General features: G+C 37.4%; 4 protein-coding genes across 8 annotated transcripts in view; 2 read left to right on the top strand and 2 right to left on the bottom strand.

Moving 5' to 3' along the window:
- Positions 1-577, top strand: part of LOC110880757 (glutamate receptor 1.4-like) — a 44,614-nt gene extending 44,037 nt beyond the window's left edge. Inside the window, exon 5 of the mRNA XM_022129214.2 lies at positions 57-577. Coding sequence (XP_021984906.2) covers positions 57-395 — 339 coding nt within the window. The 3' untranslated portion in view covers positions 396-577. The remainder of the gene's footprint in view (positions 1-56) is intronic.
- An 871-nt stretch (positions 578-1,448) lies between these two features.
- On the bottom strand, positions 1,449-6,292 carry LOC110884028 (FRIGIDA-like protein 3). Of its 2 annotated transcripts, none has more exons than XM_022131706.2 (4): positions 6,114-6,292; positions 3,124-4,089; positions 2,113-2,285; positions 1,449-2,035 (listed from the first exon to the last, which is right to left on the bottom strand). In XM_022131706.2, the coding sequence occupies exons 2-4, from the start codon at positions 4,073-4,075 to the stop codon at positions 1,631-1,633; spliced, it is 1,530 nt and encodes a 509-aa protein (XP_021987398.1). In that variant the 5' UTR covers positions 4,076-4,089; positions 6,114-6,292; the 3' UTR covers positions 1,449-1,630. The 2 variants fall into 2 exon arrangements, with proteins under 2 accessions (XP_021987398.1, XP_021987399.1); XM_022131707.2 differs by having other exon boundaries at positions 6,118-6,282.
- Positions 6,293-7,441: 1,149 nt separating this feature from the next.
- On the top strand, positions 7,442-8,224 carry LOC118479574 (L10-interacting MYB domain-containing protein-like). The gene is made up of 2 exons (XM_035974165.1): positions 7,442-7,756; positions 7,834-8,224. The coding sequence occupies exons 1-2, from the start codon at positions 7,442-7,444 to the stop codon at positions 8,038-8,040; spliced, it is 522 nt and encodes a 173-aa protein (XP_035830058.1). The 3' UTR covers positions 8,041-8,224.
- An 8,584-nt stretch (positions 8,225-16,808) lies between these two features.
- LOC110884027 (mediator of RNA polymerase II transcription subunit 19a) lies at positions 16,809-20,677 on the bottom strand. 4 transcript variants are annotated; one of them, XR_002560843.2, is made up of 7 exons: positions 20,436-20,677; positions 19,003-19,069; positions 18,602-18,891; positions 18,333-18,524; positions 17,441-17,500; positions 17,177-17,313; positions 16,809-17,014 (listed from the first exon to the last, which is right to left on the bottom strand). XR_002560843.2 is itself a non-coding variant. In XM_022131704.2 (7 exons), exons 2-7 carry the CDS (start codon positions 19,031-19,033, stop codon positions 16,994-16,996), a joined length of 633 nt encoding a protein of 210 aa, XP_021987396.1. In that variant the 5' UTR covers positions 19,034-19,069; positions 20,436-20,676; the 3' UTR covers positions 16,809-16,993. The 4 variants fall into 4 exon arrangements, 2 of the variants coding, with proteins under 2 accessions (XP_021987396.1, XP_021987397.1); XR_002560844.2 differs by having other exon boundaries at positions 17,446-17,500; positions 20,436-20,676; XM_022131704.2 differs by having other exon boundaries at positions 17,275-17,313; positions 20,436-20,676.
- Between the last annotated feature and the right edge of the window lie 2,667 nt (positions 20,678-23,344).

Here is a 23,344-nt window from a genome sequence, read left to right as displayed (position 1 = left end):
ATTTATATTTTATTTTTTTTGCGTATACACTTATCACTAAGATCTTTATCATTCAGATATTTACAAAAGGTTCTCCACTGGTAAAAGATATATCAAGGGAAATAGCTAAAATAAGAGAAAATGGAACTCTAAAACTTTTGGAGAAGAAGTGGTTTGATAATGAATTTTCTGTACTACCCCAAGAAGATTCTTCTACAAAGCCAGCTAAAAATTTGAGCCTCGAAAGATTCGGTGGTTTGTTTATTATTAGTGGTGTCTCTTCGTGTTTAGCCCTTATAATCTCTGTAATTTATATAATCCGTGCTAAACTGGAGATCCATAGTATTATTTCACTTTTAGCGGGACGAGGTATAATGGATACCGTAAAGCATCTCTTGCATAGAAAGGTGATTTAAGATAGCTAGGGGTGTAATATTGATACTACCAACCCAACACATTTGTTGTAAATAACACTTCATTAGCTTAGAGTATCAGCTGCTAAGATTCATGTAGTGAGAGACTCGGCGTTATGTAATGTGGTATCATCTTGATGATATGTTAATTTGCGAAAAAAAATGAAAAGTGGTTAAGCGCTAAACAAGAGTCTTGGCCATGTTTGGCTTAGCTTTTCAGGAGTGACTTATGACTTTTTGAAAAGTCAGGATGGAGTGACTTTTTGGAAAAGTCACTTTTCCTCTCACATACACCCTCAATCCAAACAGACTTTTTGAAGCTTATGACTTTTCAAAAAGCCAATAAGTCAATAAATTGTTTCAAAAAGCTTAGCCAAACATGCCCTTAGAATATTATGAATATAAAGTGATTATTGGAAGTATGTAAATTATGTGTCTACATTCTACAGGCTTAAAGGCTAAAGCTATCTACTTGCACATATAAAAGTGAACTGAACATTTTTGGAAGCATAAATCATGTATTTGAAAACGCTGAAAACTGATAAAAGACTCATGGTTTAACCATAGACAGTGCTGTGTGCCGCCGCCTTGTCCTTTGGGTGAATGTTCACGGGCTTTGGCTCTAGGTGAGGGTTTTCCCTGGTTCGGAGACGAGTATATCCCGATGTGATGAATTTCGCCAGTAGCCCGTTTGGAGGATTCGTTGGCCGATAAAAAATATCAATTCAGTCTCATTGTGTAAGTATACGCTAGGATCTAAATCATGCGTGGTAAAATACTTTGCTTATTTTGAAACATACGTTGTGACCTTGAGGTCATAAGTTCTAGCTGTGGGAAACAGCCTACGCAAAGTGTAGGTTAAAGCTGCGAACAACCGATCCTGCCCCTCCCAGGACCCTGTGCGAATGCAGGAGGTAAGGCAAGCACACGTTCGCCCTTATAACTCTTGTTTGAACAAAATATCTTGATAAATTGATTTGACAGTGACATTTGACCTCAAAAGGTCAAACCTTTGCATCTCTTAGAGAAGAGAGGAGTACATTTACAGCAAACACAGACACAAATAACATAAGTGCATATATTAGAGGATTACATTTCTAGTGTCAGCTAATACAACCAAGTTTAGAGCTAAACAGACCCTTAACATTTTTTTTCATACTAATACAGTAAACATCTGGTTAATCCAACAGGGTTAACTCCTACAAGTTAAAATAACTTTCTTACCATTGCCTAGAACCTTAGTGAAGATAAGGAGCCTGGTACTGGTACGCAGTCGGGAAATAGTGGGCGCGGTTAGGAGGCATGTTATAAGGTGCAGTGGCCATGTTATAAGCATACGGTCTGTTTTCATACATGTACTGAGTTGGCGGCGCATACCGGTTATCTGTCATCCTACCATAGAAGCTCTTGTCAGCAGCAGCAATGTTAGTGTGTCGGGGTGCTATGCTAATGCCGTTGGCTCGGGGTCTTTTGGGTTGAGGCTTTGAAACTTCTGTGGCTTGCTTTTTGTCAGCCTTTGCTTTCTCTAGATGAAGAATTCGTTTTTGAAGCGGGCCCGGTGGGTATTCGTCTTCAAGCTTGTGATCTTCAATACACTTGATAACTGCTTTTAGTGCAAAGAGCTCTCTCTCACTGACATCATTCTACAAATTGAAAAATTCAACATATAAACCTTTAAAACACTATCATGTGATGCACAGAATGAGACTGAGCAACGAACCTGTGCATTAGGAGACAAATTTGGTGATTTGATGACTGACGGGACTCTCCTTGACTCGGTCAAGTATGATTTCAGTAATAAAACTGGAGAAAACCGTTGTGTAAGCTCAAACGAAAATGCTAAGTTAACAGCATCGATATGCCTTCCATTATTCAGTAACACGTCAATTACACCTGACAAAAAAAGCAAAAAGAGTATAAATAGCGTGAACCATCTTCTTTTCTCCATCTCACACTATAAGTGGTAGTGACACCCTGGATAATATAGTTCTTATTAATGAAGATCAAAAAAAATGAACAAAAAATTTGCTTGCAGGTCGGCCTAACCTGGCTCAAACCAATTAGACCGTTAGGCCAGTAAACGAACCAAACGTTCATATACTGCCCGTGAACTTGTTCGGCGAGAAGTTCGTTTATTTGATAAACGAACGAACATGAACACAATTTTTTGTTCATTTAATTAAACGAGCAAACATGAGCAGACCTTCTATTCGTTCATTTATGTTCATGAACGTCCATTTATGTTCGTTTATTTACATTTGTTTATGTCCGTTCGCCTATGTTTGTTCATTTCAATTTAAATACATAAGCAGTTATATTTATATAAATATTAAACATAGGAGGAACTTTCTAACTACTTATATAAATATAACTAATTGGTAATTGGGTTTTCCAATGGAATTTATTGTAACTAATCACTATTTTATATAAAAAATAGTTTATGTTCGTTTATATTTAGTCAATTATGTTCATTTATGCCGTTTACGTTCGTGATCTGTTCATTTAGGTTTTAAACGAACGAACATAAACGAACACGAACATGCCCTTTTTCCTAGTAAACATTCGGTTAACGTTAAATGAACGAACACGAACATGCCTCTGTTCGCGTTCACGTTCGTTCGGTTCATTTACAGGCCTATAGACCGGGACTTAAAAACTACATGTTTTGCCGTCACCCAACCCACCCAAATTTTCCATGCGGAAAATAAGAAATCGGAAAAGGAAAACCAACTTGGAATCTTCTCTGACAACCCAAGAAAGCGGCAGAGATCAGCAGTCTGGCGGCGGCGAGAAACCATTGGTATCAACTTGGATAAATCTTCTCGAACAAAACCAGAATCAATACCAAAAGTGGCAACAAGTTGCAAGAAAGCATGAGCTTCCAAAGAGTTCCCATTACTGGCATCCACATCAAGACCATCTAACTTTGGTTTCCACTCTTCAGCAATAACCTTCGCGCGGTCCTTCACAGCTTTAGAGATAACCTTTGAAACAGACTCGTCACCTAGATTTGTTAACAAGATGCTAAGACACTCCATCAACATGATACATGTTCGCCGTTGACCTAAAAGATTTGAATCTTTTTTTCCATCCTCTGATGATACGTAGAAACCGTTTAGTGAATCCAAAACCAGACCACCGGGATCCGCTGCAGCCTTCAATGCAATCGGAATCTCCTCCTTAATAGAAGCAAGATTCTTTCGGTTATCCGATATGAATTTGTGGAGTCCCTGTGCGTCGTTCTCCTCGCATAGTTTGGCAAGCTGGGGATTTGTTAGTGCTTTCACATCACTATCAGATAACTTTTTCACATCATCGGGTTGTGTGATCCCATTTGTGCGTTTTGCGAGGGCATCGGCGATTGTGACAACAGCGGCATCTCGCTTCTCTTGAAGTCTCTCCAATGAGGCTGCTTCTTTGGCCATCACGGCTGCTTGACGTCTCTCTAGAATTTGTTGGGATTGTGTTGTTTTTGTTTCAAACTCTTTTTCTTGGTCTTCCAGTACGGTAAAACGCCTCTTCAATGACTTCTCAAGACCATGAAAATGATCCTCAATTTGTTTCCATTTCAGGCCAAGGGTCACTGCTCGATGACTTTCCAGCTCAGCAAATGCTCTCTGAAGTTGTTGCATCTTAGAGGTTGTCGACTCTAAGAGTGTAGCAACAGATTTGACATCTTCCATGACGGACTAGGAACCTTCAAATATACCAAAAATCTGATTAATGATACGACAATAAATATAATAAATATTTAGTGGATATCAAATATATTAGCAGATGGATCTTCTAATTCTCAACTAACTGCATTCATGTTTCAAGCAAATACATGAAAAGAAACTAAGGTAATTGCATTTTCAAATAGAAATAGACAGTGCAACTTAATTTGATTATATTACTAGTTTCTTTCTTACTGATTTTCAATTGTAAAACTTTTATGTGAATAAGATATATATTTTGACAGCCCTGAAGTATGGATGACAGTTTACGGCCAATTTGAGGATTCTAGTTCAGCGAGAACACTATTTAACCCACTCATGGAGACAACAGATCCCAATCAGACAACAGGTATAATGGATACAACACAAGCGGTTGGGACATTAAAAATTGTATTTGGTGATTTTGGTCATATCCACAGGTAACTAAGTTTACCAAGCATCTTTTACCAGTTGTAACATTGGTTGATCTTGACAACCGATAGAAAAGAGCACCATGATAGTCCGATGGATCAACCCCAGTTATGAAAAGCAATGATCAGTTTGTGTATAACAAAGAAACCATGTCTCATCACGAGGAGAAAAAAATAAAGGCCATTGTAACATTAAACCGTTACTAGTTATCAATGGTAAAAGATGATGTCTAATAACCAAGAGAAGAGGCTTCAGGGTCAATAACAAGGCCTGAATATATATGTAATTCGTTTAAGGAAAATTGGATTTTAATAATCCCAACTTTGAAATATTGCCCGGCAATCCGCAGTAGTCTCAACTACGGAAATGTTTTGTGACAACAACCCCAAGTTTTAACTTATTTTCCCTTAGCAATCTCATACAAACTAAAAGTTAATCCAGTTAGTTTTTGCTGACATGGATTGCCACATAAACAGTCCATGTCACCAAAAGTTTGCCATGAAAGCAGTCCATGTCATCAAAAGTTTGCCATGTAAGCAGTCCACGTCATCAAAACGTTGACTTATTTGCCACATAAGCGGTCCACATCAGCAAAAACTAACTTGGTTAACTTTTAGTTAGTATGGGATCGCTAAGGGAAAATAGTTTAAAAGTTGGGACGGTCACAAAACAATTCCTTAGTTGGGACTGTTGCCGGCCAATATGTCAAAGTTGGGTTATTGAAATCCAATTTTCCTTCTTTTAAAACTTATCATGGGAAGCCGACAATCAAAAAAACAAAATGAACAGGTCCTAATCAACGAATAACCTATGGAACACATCTCTTCATAGATTCTTATAAACAAGTGAAATCTATTAACAAAAAAGAAAAGAAAGCCATCCATAAGAGAATCTAAAATCTCATCGACCGCACCTCTTTCAACAAAATGAGCATGAAAGCTGGAAGCATAGTCTAGCAAGGAGTTACCGATACCATATATACAATATTCCCTAAATTGTTTAAAACAGTAAGAGATCAACCAACATGTACACTACATATCAAGAAAAATAACACATGCATTCGAACATCCCTAATGCTTGATCCCCTCCAAAATAAGCCCTAACTTAGGCATCAGAAATCAACACCAAGGAACTTTCTACGAATATTCTAATAATATTACCAAACACAATCAGTCTTCTGGCCATAAATCTACAATGTATGTATGATATTAAAACCCTAACCCTAACACCAACACTAAATCATAATGAGGCTAATCAATCATGTAACTTACTCAACCACGTCATCAACGAGACAATGACGCGATTAAAAATGTTATTAAACATCCTGAAACAGATAAACGAGTTATTAAGTTCATGAACAACGTGACAGCTAGATCAGCCGACACACCAAGCTTACAATCACGTACAACAAAACATATAAACAAATCATAATCAAGTGGAACAGAACCAAGCTAAATTCGAACCAAATTTCATAAATTTGAGCCCTAATTTCATAATCAACTGGAAGAGAGTTGGTGGAAAAAAGTAGTTGATCTGTCACTCAATTGAAGTATGAGTGGTGTTGTGTAAAAGAAAAACAATGAGTGATACTTACTTACGGCGGCGAATCGGAGAGTGGAATCAAGGCATTTTGGGTGTTTGATTGAGAGGGAGGGTTAGGGTTACAGAGAGTAATGGAGAAAGGGGAAAGTGAAATGGAGCAGGAGAAACAGTGTCTTTCTTCCCTTTTTAAGTAGGTGTTCTTTTTGCTTCTGCCAGACTCATCTTCTGCTATTCCCAATAACAAATTATTATTCATATTCATAAAACTGGTTATACTTGTATAACTAAAAATAAATATAGTGCATGTGGTGTGTATAATAATACAATATTGAGGATGATATTAAATTAAGGATTTTATTTCATCATAATATAGTAGTGGAGACTGGAGAGTGTCTGGGATCCGCCAGATACATAATAAAGCCAATTTAGGGGTGTTATAAGATATGTGTCGTGTCACGTTATACATGGGTTTTATGGGACGTTATATCCGTAGAGCCCGTAGTCATAAAGCCCCTACCTCATCATTACTCAATTAATTAATTTTCAATTTTTTAATTAATTTCTAACTTTTTTAAATTAAAAACCATTACATTAAATAAAAAAACATTAAGTCTTTTAAAGTTATTTTACAAGTACTAAAACTGTCATGTTTTTAAACTTATAAATAAGAGAAAAACAAGTTTTAAAAAACAATTTTAGGGGCTGTTTGGTAACCCTCTTAATGAATCATTAAGAGGTTCCCCTTTTATTCGGACAGAGGTTAGTTGTTTGGTTGGCAAAATAGCAGCCTCTTAATGGTACCATTCAGTGCTGTACCATACAGAAATAAGAAGATGCTGAATGAAAAAAAAGACCCTTGCTACCCTTTCCCTTCTCTTCTCTGTATCAAAACCTAGGGTCCACCACTTTCCCCCTTTCACCTCTCATCACCATTACCTCCGCCCCCACCCCTCTCCTCACCACCTTCCGCCGGTCGCCGCCCTCCTCCTCCCTCTCCTCACCACCGACCGCAGGTTGCCGCCCTCCTCCTACCTCTCTTCCACCCTTTCCCTTTCCCTCTATTAGTTTTTTCAGATTTTTTTTCCAATATTTACTCATTATTATGTTGATTGATGTTATATGTAGAATGGTTATGTTGTATGTTGAAAATTCATAGATGTTTTTGCTATGTTGTATGTTGAAAATTCATAGATGTTTTCGCTATGTTGTATGTTGATTATTATTAGTTGTTACATTAGAAATATTGGCTAATTGGTATGATTGATGTGGTTGGTTATGTTGTATGTTGAAAAAAGATACATGTTTTCTTTATGTTGTATGTTAATTGGTATGATTGAGGTGGTTTAAATCCCTAATCTTTAGGAACCAATATCCAAAGAAATGACAAAAAGGATTAGGATTAATTGGAAGCAAGAAGGAGTTGAAAAAACCTTTCTTGAAGCATGTGTTCATGAAATAACCGTTAATGGACGTGAAGGAAGCAGTTTTAAACAAGCGTCATGGAAAACTGTAGCTGAAAATTTGAAAACACAACATAATTTCATAGTGGAACAACGTCAAATGAAGAATCACTATGATTTTCTAAAAGGAAAATTTGCAGCTTGGTTAAAGCTTAAAAACAAAACCGGGAATGTCTATGATCCAGTTACAAACAGTTTTAACTTGTCAGAAGAAGAGTGGCAAATTGAGATGAAGGTATCTGTTTTATACTAACAATTAGTAGTGGTATATTTCATTAATTTTATAGTATTTTAAAATATTTCTTCACACAGTCTAACAAGTATGTAGAAGCTTTGAGAAGTGCGCCACTTGCTTTCCCCGAGCTTTGTTGTCAATTGTATGAGCGGTCTACTTCAAATGGGTTTGATAGTTGGGGGCCAAGTTCTACGCTTCCTCATCCTTCTGGGGATATTTGTATTTGGATTTCGTATGTTGTGTTATTTTGTATTTGGATTTTCATATGTTTCCATGGAATTTAAAGGATTGATGTGTAATTTGGATTTTCTATGGCGTTTTGTATTTTTCTTTTACAATTTTTCATCAATCTGTACACTATTCAGAGCTCTTGCCAAACAGATACATTTCATTCAGCACATAATAGTTCAGAGGGGTAAAATAGTCATTCTACACAGTCATTCAGAGATACAACCAAACAGCTCTTAATGGTTCAACACTTACTAGTTCAGAGCCTCTTACCCATTCAGACTTCTTACTGGTTCAGCACTTACTGGTTTAACACTTGCCAAACAGCCCCTTAGATATTTGAGAAAATGCAGGGACCAAATGTGTATAAGCCAAAAACTTTCAAAATCAAATACCGCCTCCTGTCTTATTCTCCGATTTTCCGGCCGACTTTCCGGCAAAAAACAAACCAATACCGCCTCCTCTGTCTTCTTCTTCGATTTGCAGGGACCAAATATGTATAAACCAAAAACTTTCAACAACCTTCACGTCGTTATGTGTATAGCGCGAGCAGCAAAAAACCAACCCATAGTGTCGGCCGTTGCGGTGTGGCCGACGCTATGAGGCGTGATGACCAAGAAAGGCGGCATATACCGCCCATTACGGACGGACTAACATTTAGGTCGGAGATTTTAGAAATGTGCATGTAGCAATTCGGTTGGGTTGGAGCCATAACTATAACAAAAATTAATTTTTTTGATATTTCAAAAACCGATAGGTTTCAATTATTTGGGTTTTGATTAATCAGTTATGAACATTGGATGGATTCGATTTTGAAACAATAATTGAAATTTTAACTTTGGCCAACACCTTTAATTTAAATACGTCTTTTAGACCAAAAGACCAACTAATAAGGCTAAATTCATGGGGTTATTAAATTATAGTCAACCAACATATCTCATTTCTTTCTTCAAAACCACCATCTTCAAAACTTATTCTTTATACAATCAGCAGGTGTCACAAGCTACAACTCATCCAGTTAACAATGAACATATTGTAATATAACTTATTGGTGGGAACCCTTTAATTAACTATGCTAATGGGTTATTTTATAACACAAAACACAACCCATTCAGGTAAGGATCGAACACCACTTATGGTATATTACATATCGTTGGATAAATAATTAGAATCAACTAGAGGATATTTGGGTTTTGAAAATGGTTTGATGATTGTACTTAAAGTGAAAACTATTGGAAAGAATTTAAAGTTTACAACGATTTTCTTTTATTAAAAAAAACAAAAACAAAAGTTTACAACGATTTTCTTTTATTAAAAAACAGTATGCTTATTTTTAATTAATTCAATTGCTTAACTAACTTATTTGAATAAACTATATACGTGGATAAGTCGATGCAGTTGTTATACGAATTTACGTTTAGAATTATGTTTATAAATTTGGAATTATATTTTATTAGTTAGGTTTTATTGTAATAAAAAATGACGGAAACAGTTATACAATACACAAACCATTACGAAGATATTCATGAAACTAATATCGAATAAACATGTGTTAGAATACTATAAAGGGTGGATGGAAAGTTATTTTTCTTGATGTTTGTATAGTTTGTAACTGTCGAAACTATGTTATGGATACAAGAGATTTGAGAGCAAATGCATATAAAATAAAGTTAGTATATAAAATAAAATATGGGTCTACATATTCACACATCCAAGTGTCTATTCATACACCGTCATACACCGTCATATACGCCTCGTGTAGATCTATACGTCGCGTATAACATTTTTCAATTTCCAAGAGAATCTCTTGTATATGCCTCATATAGGCCTATACGGGGCGTATAGACAAAAAAGACCATTTGACCCCTGAGGTAGGGCTAAACTGGGGGCAAAATAGGCTATCATGGTCTATTGGACCACACTAGACGCCCAGTATAGGCCTATACGAGGAGTATAGACAAAAAAAAGACCATTTTACCCTTGAGTTAGGGCTAGACTGGGGGCAAAACAGGGCTATAATGGTCTTTTGGACCACACTAGACGTCCAGTCTAGCCCTGTATCCGGCGTATATTTTTTTTGTTTTCTCTTTTTAATATCGATAACACTAATATTAATTATAAAAAAACTCATATTAATATCAATAACACTAATATTAATTATAAAAAAAACTCAAATTAATTATAATAACACTAATATTAATTATACGATGTCTATACGAGACTTATACTACACTATACGATACAATACGATTAATATTGTATAAAATGTTTGTAAAAAAAAAACCTTATATACGCCCCATATTGGCCTATACGTGACATATATGGGGCATAAGTCATATATGAGACCTATACGAGGGGTCCTAGACGCCACGTGTAGGCCTGTACGCGACGTATAGGAGCAGCCAAACCAGAACTGACATGAGTCAGGCACTGAGTTTAATGTAACCATATACGTCCCGTATAGGCCTATACGAGGTAGAGGGTGTGCAAATAGGCAAATAGGGTGCGTGGATAGTTTGAGCCTAAAATAATTTGAACTAACTCACAATCCGAACCAGATCAAACTTCGACTCAGCTTGTTTACAAACCAAAGCAAGCCAAGCCGACTCGGCTCTTTTAAAACAGTAGACTAACTAAAAATACTACTCTCTTTCATCCTTCTTTTAAGTAGGTGTTGTTTTTGCTTATGCCCTCATCTTCTACTATTGCCATTTGCCAATAAGAAATAATTGATGTTCATAAAATTGGTTATAGTTGTACAACTTTTTTAAATACACAGTACATGTGTATATAGTACAATTTGAGCATGATATATAATTTAAGGATTTTATTTCATCATAATAGATAAGATGACTAGCCAAGAGCCGATAAAAGTGATTATAATGTATTTACTTAAAAATAAATTACTTAGCTTTTGTTTACTTGTCTACCTTTTTTTCCATAATTTCTATGGACAGTCCACCACAATAAATTGAACCTCACAAAAAATTGACCTTTCTCACTCCATCATTACCATCGTGGCCACCTTTAGTCGACAAACGCCCCCATTCCCAATGCAGGTCGCGATTTGAATTTTAATATCCAATGGATGTTATATTGTTCGATTTGAAGAGAGACGACGATTAGTTGGTGGTGAGGTAGAGATCGGAGTTGGGGGGTTGTAGGGAGGGTTGTGGTGGTGTTACAATGGTTCTCAAGCAACGATAACACGTTATGATTTTAATCTTTGAAAGTGTTACGTTAACAAAGTAAAACCATATAGGCGTCACGTGGAGACCACCGAATCACATGTAAAAGTTATTACGTAACAAATGTCTATGTTAATAATAAAAACTTTTATGTATCATCGTTCTTTTTAATATGTGTACATGTATCATATTTGAACATTTGTGAAACTGTGAAGTTATTCTGTATGTTGACCTATATATTTTGTGACACTTTAGGCAAATTTTATATTATTCTGTTTAGTCCACATGAGAGATACCGAGGAATGCCCCTTCTTAAAATAACACTAACACATTTTGATGGTCGTGGATGAGAGGAGAACTCCATGATTAAGCAAAAGAAATTGATTGCTATGAAGTCGGGTGTTGCAAATAGTATTAGAGCCACTTACTTTCTATTCTATTTAAGATGGTAGGATAAACCTCACTAAGAATGATAAATAGCAATGAACGTGTTTGTAACACCTTAGACGAGTCTCACATCATGTTGAACTTATGTTCTAACCAATGAGATATAGCACAAGGAATGTTTCCCCTCAAGAATTACCAATGTATTTTGGACGTATTGATTGTGGGTGAGAGAGCTCCACAATTATGTGTGCTCAGATTGGGGTAATAAATGTTAAACCGATAATATCAAATATATTATTGGTTTGATTATTATGCATATATTGTAAATAGTATGTATTATTTTGTATTTAATAGTTGGTTAGGTTTTCCTAATATTTCTCCACTCCATGTACTATATTAACAGCTTTGACATTTCAATAATGATCATCGAGAATTACTCCTTCTCATATGGTATCATGCCAACAACCGTTGGTTGTGGAGGTGGGGGTGGTGTATCTGGGTGTGTCGGGCTAGGTAGAGTGCTGGTAGGTGTAGGTAATGGTGAGATTCTTGAGCGGAAGCAAAACATGCGGTAGTGGTGAGATCATTATTGGTGAACGGGTAAAGATGACTTGAGCTATTGTGGCGGCTCAGGATCGTACCATCCTTGAAATCCTTCACAGAAAATCCAAACGGGTCAAATTCAATAGAAGTATAATTATCAATATTGAATTTGCGGACAGAAATTAGATTCTTAATAACATTTGGATTAAACAGTACAGAATTCAGTTTGTATGGTTTCGAGGGTCCTTGAAGGTTTGCGTTACCCGATCCAAGCACTGAAATTTTGTTACCATTACCTACAAAAATTTGCGATATTGGAGAACGATTGGAAAAGTTATCGAGTTTACCTTGGTCATTGGTTATGTGAGAGGAAGCACCAGAGTCAAAATACCACGGGTCATCGCCTTGCTCCATTGAAAGCGCCTGAAAAGCATCTGCCAGTTGTGTAGGTTCCATCGGATCTACATCAGCCAAGTTTGCATGGGCCGAAGTCTGTCCGTTTCGGGGTGGCCCATTGCTACGTGATTGTGGTGGTCTGGATGGCCAGGGTTGGGCCCATCCCTGGGTCGGGTAGGGGCAGGGTGGCGGAGCCCAGTACTGAGGTGCGGGCCAGTAGGGATAAGGAGGCTGGTGATGGGCTTGATTTGGTGGCGGATGGGCCGGTGGGTGAGTGTAGGATCCGTAAGGTCCATTTCCAGATCCGTAAGGCCCAGATCCAGATCCAGTTCCACGGTTCGGAGATGGCCTGGTGTTACGGGACTGGTCTCGTTTGTTGTTGGGCCGACGATGAGAAGGCTGGGATCCACGAGAATTAGCATCACGTGGAAACTGAGCAGGAGTAGGTGGATCTGTGACAGCAGCGGCGACTAGTGGGGTTGGAGCCTGAGTTTCACGAGCGTGTTGACGTTGCATTTCCAACTGAACCATGCTACAAGCATTCTCCCAAGACGGGAGAGTTTGATTGAGATACGACGCCACACTGTCATACTCCGGTGGAAGACCTCGAACCAATTGGAGGACCCGTCGTTGTTCACTGACCGGGGAGTCGACATCAGCAAGCTGGTCGGCTAATTCTTTGATACGTTGACAATAAGCTTCAAGCGAGGGCATTGCTTTGAGAGTCAAGTTCGTGAACTCGTGCTCTAAAGCGGCTGCCCGTGACCCCTTATTGTTAAGGAAAAGACCTTTAACACGTTCCCAGGCCGCGTAGGCAGTGGATTCATTGTCAAGGACGCGAACAAGGAGATCATCGGACAGAGTACCGTAGATCCATTGAAGGACCACCGCATCAATCTTCATCCAAGTGGGATAGTCGGCATGAGTCTTCTCAGGGGCTGGCGAACCATCGATGTGATCAAGGACATCGTACCCTCTGGCATGGAGTTGGAAGAGTTTTACCCAAGACGAGTAAGATACCTTCACTCCGTCAAGAATGCGGACTTTGTTTTGGATGTTAGTGACGGTGTAAACAGGGTGTAGGGCTTGAAGTTTAGGTTCAGATTTGTCACCCATGGCTGGTGAATCAGATCTGTGGCTAAAGAATTTTCAAAAAAATTCTCATTTAACCGCGTTAACCGATCCGAACTGGAAAAGTGCCATGACCAATGAATATGATGCGTTATTGGAAAACAATACTTGGGAACTAGTTCCGAGACCAATGAACGCCCCGATTATCCGATGTATGTGGCTTTTTAAACATAAATACAAATCTGATGGCACATTGGAGCGATATAAAGCACGTCTTGTCGTGAATGGTAAAAGCCAAACAGTGGGTATCGATTGTGAAGATACATTTAGTCCGGTTGTAAAACCCACAACTATTCGGACGGTACTTAGTTTAGCCGTCTCCCGTTCGTGGCCTATTCATCAACTAGATGTGAAAAACGCGTTTCTCCATGGAAATTTAAAGGAAACGGTTTATATGTTCCAGCCACCGGGTTTCGTAAATGCCACTAATCCAAGTTATGTTTGCAAACTAAACAAATCTTTATATGGCTTGAAACAAGCCCCTCGCGCTTGGTACCACCGTTTTACAGGTTTCATTACTAAATGTGGCTTCAAGAGTAGCATTTGCGACACATCTTTGTTCATCTACAAGCAAGGCAATCAAATGGCGTATCTCTTACTTTACGTAGATGACATTATTTTAACCGCGTCAAATGATATTTTATTAAACCGGATCATCAAGTCTTTATCAACAGAGTTCAAAATGACCGATCTTGGTGCACTACATCATTTCCTTGGCATTACAGTTGAAAGGAAAAATAATGGTTTATTCTTGTCTCAATCCTCATATGCCATGGACATCCTAGAAAGAGCCAACATGACAAAATGCAATCCTGTTAGTACTCCAGTTGAAATTGGTTCATAACTAAGTGCCACTACGGGTCCGCCGGTTGCTGACGGGTCTATGTATCGGAGTCTTGCCGGAGCTTTACAATATTTGACTTTTACTAGACCCGATATATCCTATGCGGTTCAGCAAATTTGTCTTTTTATGCATGATCCGAGAGAGCCACACCTTCAGTTACTGAAACGTATTCTCCGGTACATCAAAGGTACGTTACATCTTGGCCTTTACATCTCGCCATCCAAGTCCATGAAACTTACCGCCTCTCTGATGCGGACTGGGGTGGTTGTCCCGACTCGCGTCGGTCGACTTCGGGCTACTGTGTGTTTCTAGGCAACAACTTAATCTCTTGGTCTTCAAAGCGTCAACCTACCATATCTCGGTCGAGCGCCGAGGCGGAATATAGAGGAGTAGCCAACACCGTAGCCGAAACAAGTTGGGTTAGAAATCTCTTACTCGAACTCCATGCTCCTGTCACAAGTGCCACTGTCGTTTATTGTGATAACATATCGGCCGTATACTTAACTGAGAACCCTGTCCAACACCAAAGGACCAAGCATGTTGAATTAGACATCCATTTTGTGCGAGATAAAGTTAAAATTGGCGATGTTCGAGTACTACATATCCCCGCCGACTACCAATATGCGGATATTTTTACTAAAGGCCTTCCGAAGCACTTGTTCACAAGATTTCGATCCAGTCTGTGCCTTCAATCAACTACGGCTCACACTGAGGGGGGATGTTAAACCGATAATATCAAATATATTATTGGTTTGATTATTATGCATATATTGTAAATAGTATGTATTATTTTGTATTTAATAGTTGGTTAGGTTTTCCTAATATTTCTCCACTCCATGTACTATATTAACAGCTTTGACATTTCAATAATGATCATCGAGAATTACTCCTTCTCATAATAAAGACATGGGTTACATCATGTAAAGCCTCCACCTTAGCAACCCAAGACGAACAAAAATTACATCACGTCACAACTACACCATTCTTCCCAAGTACATTTTGTATTTCTATTCCTATTATTATACCACAAGTAACCATATGTTTTAACATCCGAAATAACCTCGTCAATCTTTGTCTTTTTGTCGTTGAAAATACGATCATTACGAGCCTTCCAAATTCTCCAACAACCAATAATCATCAAGCCGTGAACCATATTCCTTGTTGAGTTTTTTGTATGCCAAACAAACAAAATTGATTGGTATGAATGATACCATTTTAACTAGATATGTATCATTAAACATAAATAATATCTTGAAACTACCTGATTAATGCAAAAATTTCGGTCTATTTTGGTCCATATATGTTCATATAATGTAAAATGTAACTATCATATTCATAACATAAAAAATATAAACATGTGACATAAACATTAAACATCCATACTGTGTATTCTTAAATTATTAACAAAAAGGTCTAAAAGATTGATCAGGCTAAGCAAATCAATTAAAGAAACTTTATAGAGGCACACGGTTGACACATTTTTAAACCTTATATAAATCATGCAAAGATGGATCGGTTAAAACAAACAGAGGCGTCTTTGAGAATTCATGTACCATGTTCGAGACTAAAAAAATGTGCCCTTCTGGTATGTTTTGTTATTATTTAAAAAAGATCAAATCAGTATCGAGCTTAATAAACCTAATTCCAAGCGGACTAAATTCTAAACCATAAAAAATGATTTGTATATTGGCCTATATTGAAAGTGGTATGTGTTTACTATTTTAAAAAAATAACATATACATATCGAATTTTTTTTAAATCGCATGCCCCTTGAAATTGTGGGCCTTGTGCGGAGGTCCTCCCCGCACACCATCAAAGCCTCCCATGAAAACAAAAATCAAAGCCGGAGAATATAAGGTTGGGTGGTGTGGAATAAAGCCCGTAGGTTATTTAAGACACCACGTAAGAACAGATGACGTCGCCAGAATAAATGGGTCAAAGTGTCACACTTTTGCATTGTCCAGTTTTGTCAGGTTAATCCCGTGGAAGACCAGGGTACCGCAGGCAAATATAATCAATCTGAGTATCTGACCAAGCAGTATCAGTCACCAACGCGATTCAACATCAATATATTGTGTTTATAAAAACAATCACTAAAGACATGGGCGGCTTATCGGCTTTACAATGGTTGGGAAACAAGCCCATAAGTGCAATAGGTTACATACAATGACCCGGAAGGACATCATATATGATACATCGGGCTAAAATGACATCATTTTCGCACCAGGAACGACTGCTATATTAATTTATCCTCTCACTTCACTAGTATTTACTATTTTGTTATTTACAGAGCTTCCTACCAGCTTGCCTATTCATTAAAAAAACTAAAAGAAACTTCCAAAACGTGACAAAACTGATATTGATACACAACATTTTGTTTATGCGGCTCCACTAAAACTGAAATAAAAGATTGAAGTTTTGGATTAAAGGTCATCTATGATACAAAAAAGTCTGTTTTCCCTCAATTTGTACCTTCAAATAAATCTAATTCAACAGGTGAATTCACCATCTTGGTAATCTTTAGTTAGTCCAGGTAGCGTTCTGCACGAAACAAAAGTTATAACTTTATTAAATTATTATAATCCAATAATATTGCGATAACATTATATGTTTCAGTTTATAAGACCATGACAAAATATTTTAACAAAAAAAGTATATTTATTTTGAACTTTTGTTTATCATGAAAATTGAATTGTAGGGTACCTCGATTGTTTTAACCACACTAAGGACCTCTCGGGTTTTAATTTGCAACATCGAGGACAAACAATAATACAGACTACATGCCACTTTCATGCTGCTACCTTTATTGCACCCATTTCATCCAATTTTGAGCCCTTGTGCTGAAAAATTAACATCATAACTTTGATGGGCAATAAGATAGAACTAAAAACGATCACGAAAAGAGAACAAAAAAACATAACCACACAACTGTGATCCATTCAAAACATTGAAGCGCAGCAGAGTTACCTTACTTTTCTTGTGCCTGTGAATGTCATTGAGATCTTCGTCTCCATCATGCTTCCTTTTCTGAAACAGTTTCAAAATGGCACCATTAATTATCTCAACCACCATTTTTATATTGGGATTTGGGATGTGAGAATTGAGGTATCAGTGTATTACAGACAGTGATGAGATCCAGATATTATTTTTATTGCTGATTAAAAAAAAATATCATAATTGCCATTTAACTAAGAAAATATCATATGTGCGCCATAACTGTCATTTTTTCCCTTTCACATCAGCATCAACTAACTGAACAGAATACTTTCAGGAAGAGTAAAATTCCATTTTCGTCCCTGAGGTTTGGCCAGTTTTGCGACTTCCATCCAAAGGTTTGTTTTTTCTCATCAGGATCCAAAAGGTTTGAATCTCTTGCCATTTTCATCCGGCTCGTTAACTCCATCCATTTTTTCTCCGTTAAGTCGGTGGTATTTCCGTCTTTTAAGGGCAATTCAGTCTTTTTCACTTTATGTAAAAAGACCGAATACCCCTGAAAAAGGCCGAATTGCCCTTTAAGTTCACAAAAAAGACGGAAATACCCCTGACCCAACGAAGAAAATGGATGGAGTTAACAAGCCGGATGAAAATGGCAAGATTTCAAACCTTTTGGATCCAGATGCAAAAAAAACCTTTGGACAAAATCACAAAACAGGCCAAACCTCAGGGACGAAAATGACATTTTACTCCTTTCAAAAAGCTAAATAATCAAGATACAGCCTACAAGTCTACATGCATAAGAATAAACATTTTTAACAGCACGAATTACAGATGCACAGTAGAGGCTAACAAATTACTAAGAACGTATCATTCTTGAGACCAATGGTAATTGAAAACAAAGCAGTAAAGGCGTAAAGCTAACCTTGTCATGACTGCTTTTATCCTTCTTCTTTTCCTTATCCTTATCTTTACTTCGATCTTTATCTTTATGACGATGCTTATGTTTTTTATGCTCTCTATCCTTATCCTTGTCCTTGTGCTTTTTGTGCTTTTTCTCTTTGTCCTTCGATTCACTTTTAGATTTTCCGGCTACAGTAGGAATTCCCTTCTCTGACTAGAAAAGTCCACAATGCATAAATACATATGTAGGTATGTACACATATGCCATAGGTCAAATGATCAACTACTTACAGATGGAAGGTCAACAGGAGCAGATTCCCTTAACTGAAAGGCTTCCCTGAGGATGTCGAGGTCAAATGGTTGTATGCGCGTATTTGTGTCCCTTGAGTAGGATGTATTCTGGATAAGCTGATCCAACTGCATCCCTTCGCCTTTTCTAATTTCTGAGTCTCCAACAACGTTATGCAGGTAATGTGTATCTGAAATTGACAACGGAAGTGATTTCTTGCAGAAGAATTCATGGTGAGGCAATAATTTATAGTAGCTTATAAGATCCACAGCACCCGTAAGTTCTCTTGGCCCTGTATCAGAAAACGCATAAAGCAGATAGTTACTTGCTGAAACAGAACGATCAAAAGGATACAATATCTGAGAAACGTCACGACTTATGAAAGACTTGCTTTAAAACTCACCTTTTCCAAACGTCTTGCTTTCAGGATCCATCCGTTAGTATCTTGTATGAGTATACACCGTCATCAGCTAGAAGAGAGAAACATTTTTTTCTTAAATCAGAGACTCTGAACTTACATTCTAAACAAGTAAAGACTCAAAGATTGTGTTATTGACTTATTGGTATTATTTTCAGCATTATTAGCTTGGAATCTTGGATCCGTAACTACGATACCTTACTAATGTTGAAAATATCACAATGTCACTGGTTGGTTAATGGATCAGGTAAAGTCAGGTGACAATAAAGTACCTACTTCTGTAATTATATAAGCTGTAAGAGGTACATACAAGATATGCTGAACAATAATTATTGAACATAATCTTTTGCACATGGTATCGGTGTAAGCAGTTTCACACAAGCAAATTGGAAAAGTTTGGTTGTCCATCCAGTTACAGATATTAGGCACAGTTACAATAGTAAACTCATCAAAATGGATCAACTTTTATTAAATGGTACTGAGCAACATTTCCATATCTTATCTAGGACCAAGCGCGCCACACCTTTGCGCAAGTAGCTTTATTTCAAATGCGCCAATTCAACCAAGATCATGTACAAAGACACACAACTCAGTACAAATCAGCCAAAGCAACTTTGGGGTATGCCAAAAAGTTTCAAGATAAAAATGGAAACCCCCTACACACTGATGTATGTATTATCATAACCACAAAACTCCATAGTGTAGAATTAGTAGGAGCGAATGGACCAAATAGACACCAGGTATGCACAAAGAAAAGATTAAAAAACTAAAAACTTGAAATCACAACAATAAATTTATCATTTTTAGTAAACCTCTATGCATTGTAAAACAATATAAATAAACATCTAAGCCAGTAAAAATGGTATGCTAAGGAGTATGATCTTTAGAACCATCTGCAGTCAAGAGGCGTCTATAAACCTTTAACCTCATGTCGAACTGGCCAGGCCTTGCCCACAAACTTCACTCCCTCTCTCCTCTCCCACGCACCACACATATTCTCTCTCCTCCCCCTCCCACCGAAAAAGCCGGTGCCTGCCACAGACACCCCTCCTCTCTCCTCCGCATCCGCGTCAGTAACACATAATCCCCATAGCTCAAATGTTTAAATCTTAATACTTCCTAAATGCATTTGAGCCTCCTTAGAATCAACTCTCTATAAATCCAACTCCAATCATATCAAACCTTATAGCACACAAATTTACTAAACTTTCAAATGCCATCAAAAACCTATAAGTCCACTTAAACTAATACTTCAACTAAACAAACCCTAAATTACTAACTATCCAGCTAACCTTTCCTTAATTCACCACATAACTGAACTTGATCTCTTCGACAACCACAATAACATCAAACATATCCACACACAGCAACAATATCTTCTCAAATTGTTACACAATCTAATAATGCAAAGAGGTTACCTTGCTTGATGCATAAGAGATCCGTACAGCTCAAATTCAACCAATTCGCATACAAATCCTCCTAACAATTATGCAAAATCGATTGATTAACTAGCGAATTAGCAGAATTTATAGCTTCGAATCCGTATTTGTGTTCGTCGTCGTTTCCCCCTTTTAACGGAAATAAACCCTAGCGTATGTTGAAGAGAGAGTGTTGAAAACTTATTGTTGTCTTAACGCATCTACTAACGAAAATGGACCTGTGTGTGTTATTACAGCGACTTATTATTTTTGTTGGACGGTATTGCCCTTGATTCTTGGGGATTTCTTTTAGAGGGACTTGACTTTGAGAGGGACCTTTAGGTAATTTTGTATGTGTACAACATAATACAAAATTCAACTAAAGTAATAGTTTGAAAAACCGGGGATTATTATTAACTCACACATTTAGGATAGAAAAAAATACGAGTCCGACGGGTATACTTGAAACATATAGGCTGGGTATGAGATTAAAAATAAAAAAAAATCCGGGTATGGGTATGAAATTTAGTGATACCCGTCTGATACCCGGCTTGTTTACCTGAATAATATCCGAGAAGTATATTAATTTAAATTTAATCTTTCATTTATATAAACTTTAGTAGATATAGTTATTTATTATTCATAAATGAGTAAATTGACATTTTAGTCTCTGAGGTTTGGTTCAAATTATCACTTTAGTCCAAATAGTTTTTTTTCTCCTCTGAGTCCCTGAATTTTCCCATTTTTTGCCATTTTGATCACATTGTCTAACTCAGTCCAAAAACCTAAAAACCTGGTTATAACCAGGAGTATTTTTGACATTAACAAAAGACTTATAATTATTAAAGAGTTGGATCTAATTTTCAACATTTCTTAAACTACAGGGACTGTGCTGTAAAGTAAAAAATGAAACGATTTGAACAAATGAGTTGAACCGCCATTCTCCTCCCTCTGTGTTTTCCAAACTCAATCTCCGGCGACCTCAAATCAGCAATCACGAACAAAATGATCTGTGTGTTTATCTATACTACTTTATAATATATTTCATGTGGGAAAAAGGAATTTCACCATGTCAAATTAAGACGTCAGAAAAGCAATCGGATTTAAGACGCCGGAACTCATCGTCGGTGTGTAATCCCCTGGAAAATTAAAGATTCATAATGATCCATGATTCACAATTAGTGTCTTTAATGGCCGAAGAAATCAGGTATTGTGCGAATCAATTATCGGGATTTCTCATTAAGAGGCTTCACATCGTATTATCAGCTTCAAATTATGTTGAAACAACAAGGATACTAGGAAGAAGAAAAAGGGAGCTTTTTCTCTATTTGAGTAGGGCCTTTTGTGCAAGAATGCCAACTGTTCATGCTGAATGGTCAGTTTCTTAGTAAGAACAACTTTTCATGTTAGAAGGTTACCTTCTCTGCTGGTATCGGTCAACTTCTCCAGTATGACGATATTTGTTTTTATCAGTGTTGGGTAGCTTTTTTGTTTCTAGTAGAAGCTTCGATAGCTTCTTGTAAGTTCAAAAAGCTTTGCATTTGGCGCTTGGATAAGATAAAAGTACCTCGTAACAATGCTAAATAATGCTAGGTGTGAAGATTTATTTGTTGCTGCTTGGTGACAAGCATTGATATTCCTATAAGGTTGTCTTATCCCCATTAATATAGTATACGATTACTTTGCATCAATCATTATATAAGGCAAACTTGTGGGGATATTAATAAAAAGAAGCTTTCTTAAGATTGGGGAAGCCCTTTTTATCATTAGGCACTTTAGATTAGATGAAATGGAGGTATGACTTGTTAGTGCCATAGTTCATCAGCGTGGTGTTTAATTTGAGGAGAGTTAATAAGTAAAAGTTCAAGGGTTGAAGTCCACTTACCACTTAGAACGATGATTTTTTAAGACTTCGACCATTGAGGTTTTTGGGACTCCTATACCCGTACTCCAATGTTGCGAAAAAATCTCCTAATTAACGTGTTTTAATGACATGGCGGGCTGCTCCGTTGATTCCTTAGGCAATTTCAATGCTTCAGGAAACTATTTGAGGAAGCTGCTTCTATGTATCCACAAGCTACTGTGGCAGGTTGTTTCTCGTCTCCGTAGGGTGCTTACATGCATCTATGGATTGTACTTACAAAGAAGTTGGTTATAGTCTTTGGTGTTACGAAGTTGTATTAGTGTCTTGGCATTTTGCTTGTATGCTTCTTTAGTTAGTCGGTTGTCATGATATTCTAACCATAGCTTGAAGTTTCCTTGTTTATTTTCGTGAGCTACTTGTTTCTCCCCCCCCCCAAAAAAAAAAAATTGTTTCTTGTGGATTGTTATTGTGCTTTTATGCCTTATAAGCTTTGTGGGTTTTAATTGTCTTCCCAAGATTATACACTTGATTAATGTAGGTGTTAATAGCAACAAGAGTATGGCAGGGGGAAGGTCCAGGATCAACTCCAAAATGTAGCTCCTTGGTTGGATTTTTGGGCTGAACAAGAATCGCTTTTTATAGGTAGATTGCTCTGCCCAAGGGAGCCTTGTGCCAGCTGGTACCTTCTAGTATTGGTAAGCTTACCCTCCATTGACGTTGCTTGTAGGGTTAGCCTTGCTTCTTTAGGTAAGTTTCAGGTTTGTGTGTCTCAAGGACACCTTTATGTGCTTTACGGAGAAGTCTAATCAGTTTGACTTGTTAGGTTCAAGTTCCAAGGTTGTACAATAACCTTAGCTCCCTGTCACCAGCCGTTTCTAGTCGGGAGCCCTTAGCTTCCGGCTTCCAGCTATTTACTTTATGTTTGTCATTCTTTGTTGTTTTCTTGCGATTGTTATTAACCTTGGTTTTGCTGACTGGGAACTCCAAGTACCCACGTTATCAGCCCCCCAATCATGAGTATCGATGTTATAAATATCGGTGCTTA

This window comes from Helianthus annuus, chromosome 6, assembly GCF_002127325.2.
Source record: "Helianthus annuus cultivar XRQ/B chromosome 6, HanXRQr2.0-SUNRISE, whole genome shotgun sequence".
In the NCBI taxonomy this organism is placed as follows: domain Eukaryota; kingdom Viridiplantae; phylum Streptophyta; class Magnoliopsida; order Asterales; family Asteraceae; genus Helianthus; species Helianthus annuus.
This window is presented reverse-complemented; position numbering and strand designations above follow the sequence as displayed.

Bases quoted from the DNA above. Each gene is read 5' to 3' on its own strand.
- LOC110884028 (XM_022131706.2), bottom strand. From the start codon at position 4,075: ATGGAAGATGTCAAATCTGTTGCTACACTCTTAGAGTCGACAACCTCT. The intron at 2,286-3,123 runs GTTGGTTTTCCT...TTTTTTTGTCAG, and splicing joins GTTGTCAGAGAAGATTCCAA to GTGTAATTGACGTGTTACTG. The intron at 2,036-2,112 runs GTTCGTTGCTCA...TTCAATTTGTAG, and splicing joins ATTTGTCTCCTAATGCACAG to AATGATGTCAGTGAGAGAGA.
- LOC118479574 (XM_035974165.1), top strand. From the start codon at position 7,442: ATGACAAAAAGGATTAGGATTAATTGGAAGCAAGAAGGAGTTGAAAAA. The intron at 7,757-7,833 runs GTATCTGTTTTA...TTCTTCACACAG, and splicing joins AGTGGCAAATTGAGATGAAG to TCTAACAAGTATGTAGAAGC.
- LOC110884027 (XM_022131704.2), bottom strand. From the start codon at position 19,033: ATGGATCCTGAAAGCAAGACGTTTGGAAAAG. The intron at 18,892-19,002 runs GTGAGTTTTAAA...TTTCTGATACAG, and splicing joins AAGCAAGACGTTTGGAAAAG to GGCCAAGAGAACTTACGGGT. The intron at 17,501-18,332 runs GTTAGCTTTACG...AAACTGTTTCAG, and splicing joins ATAAAAGCAGTCATGACAAG to AAAAGGAAGCATGATGGAGA.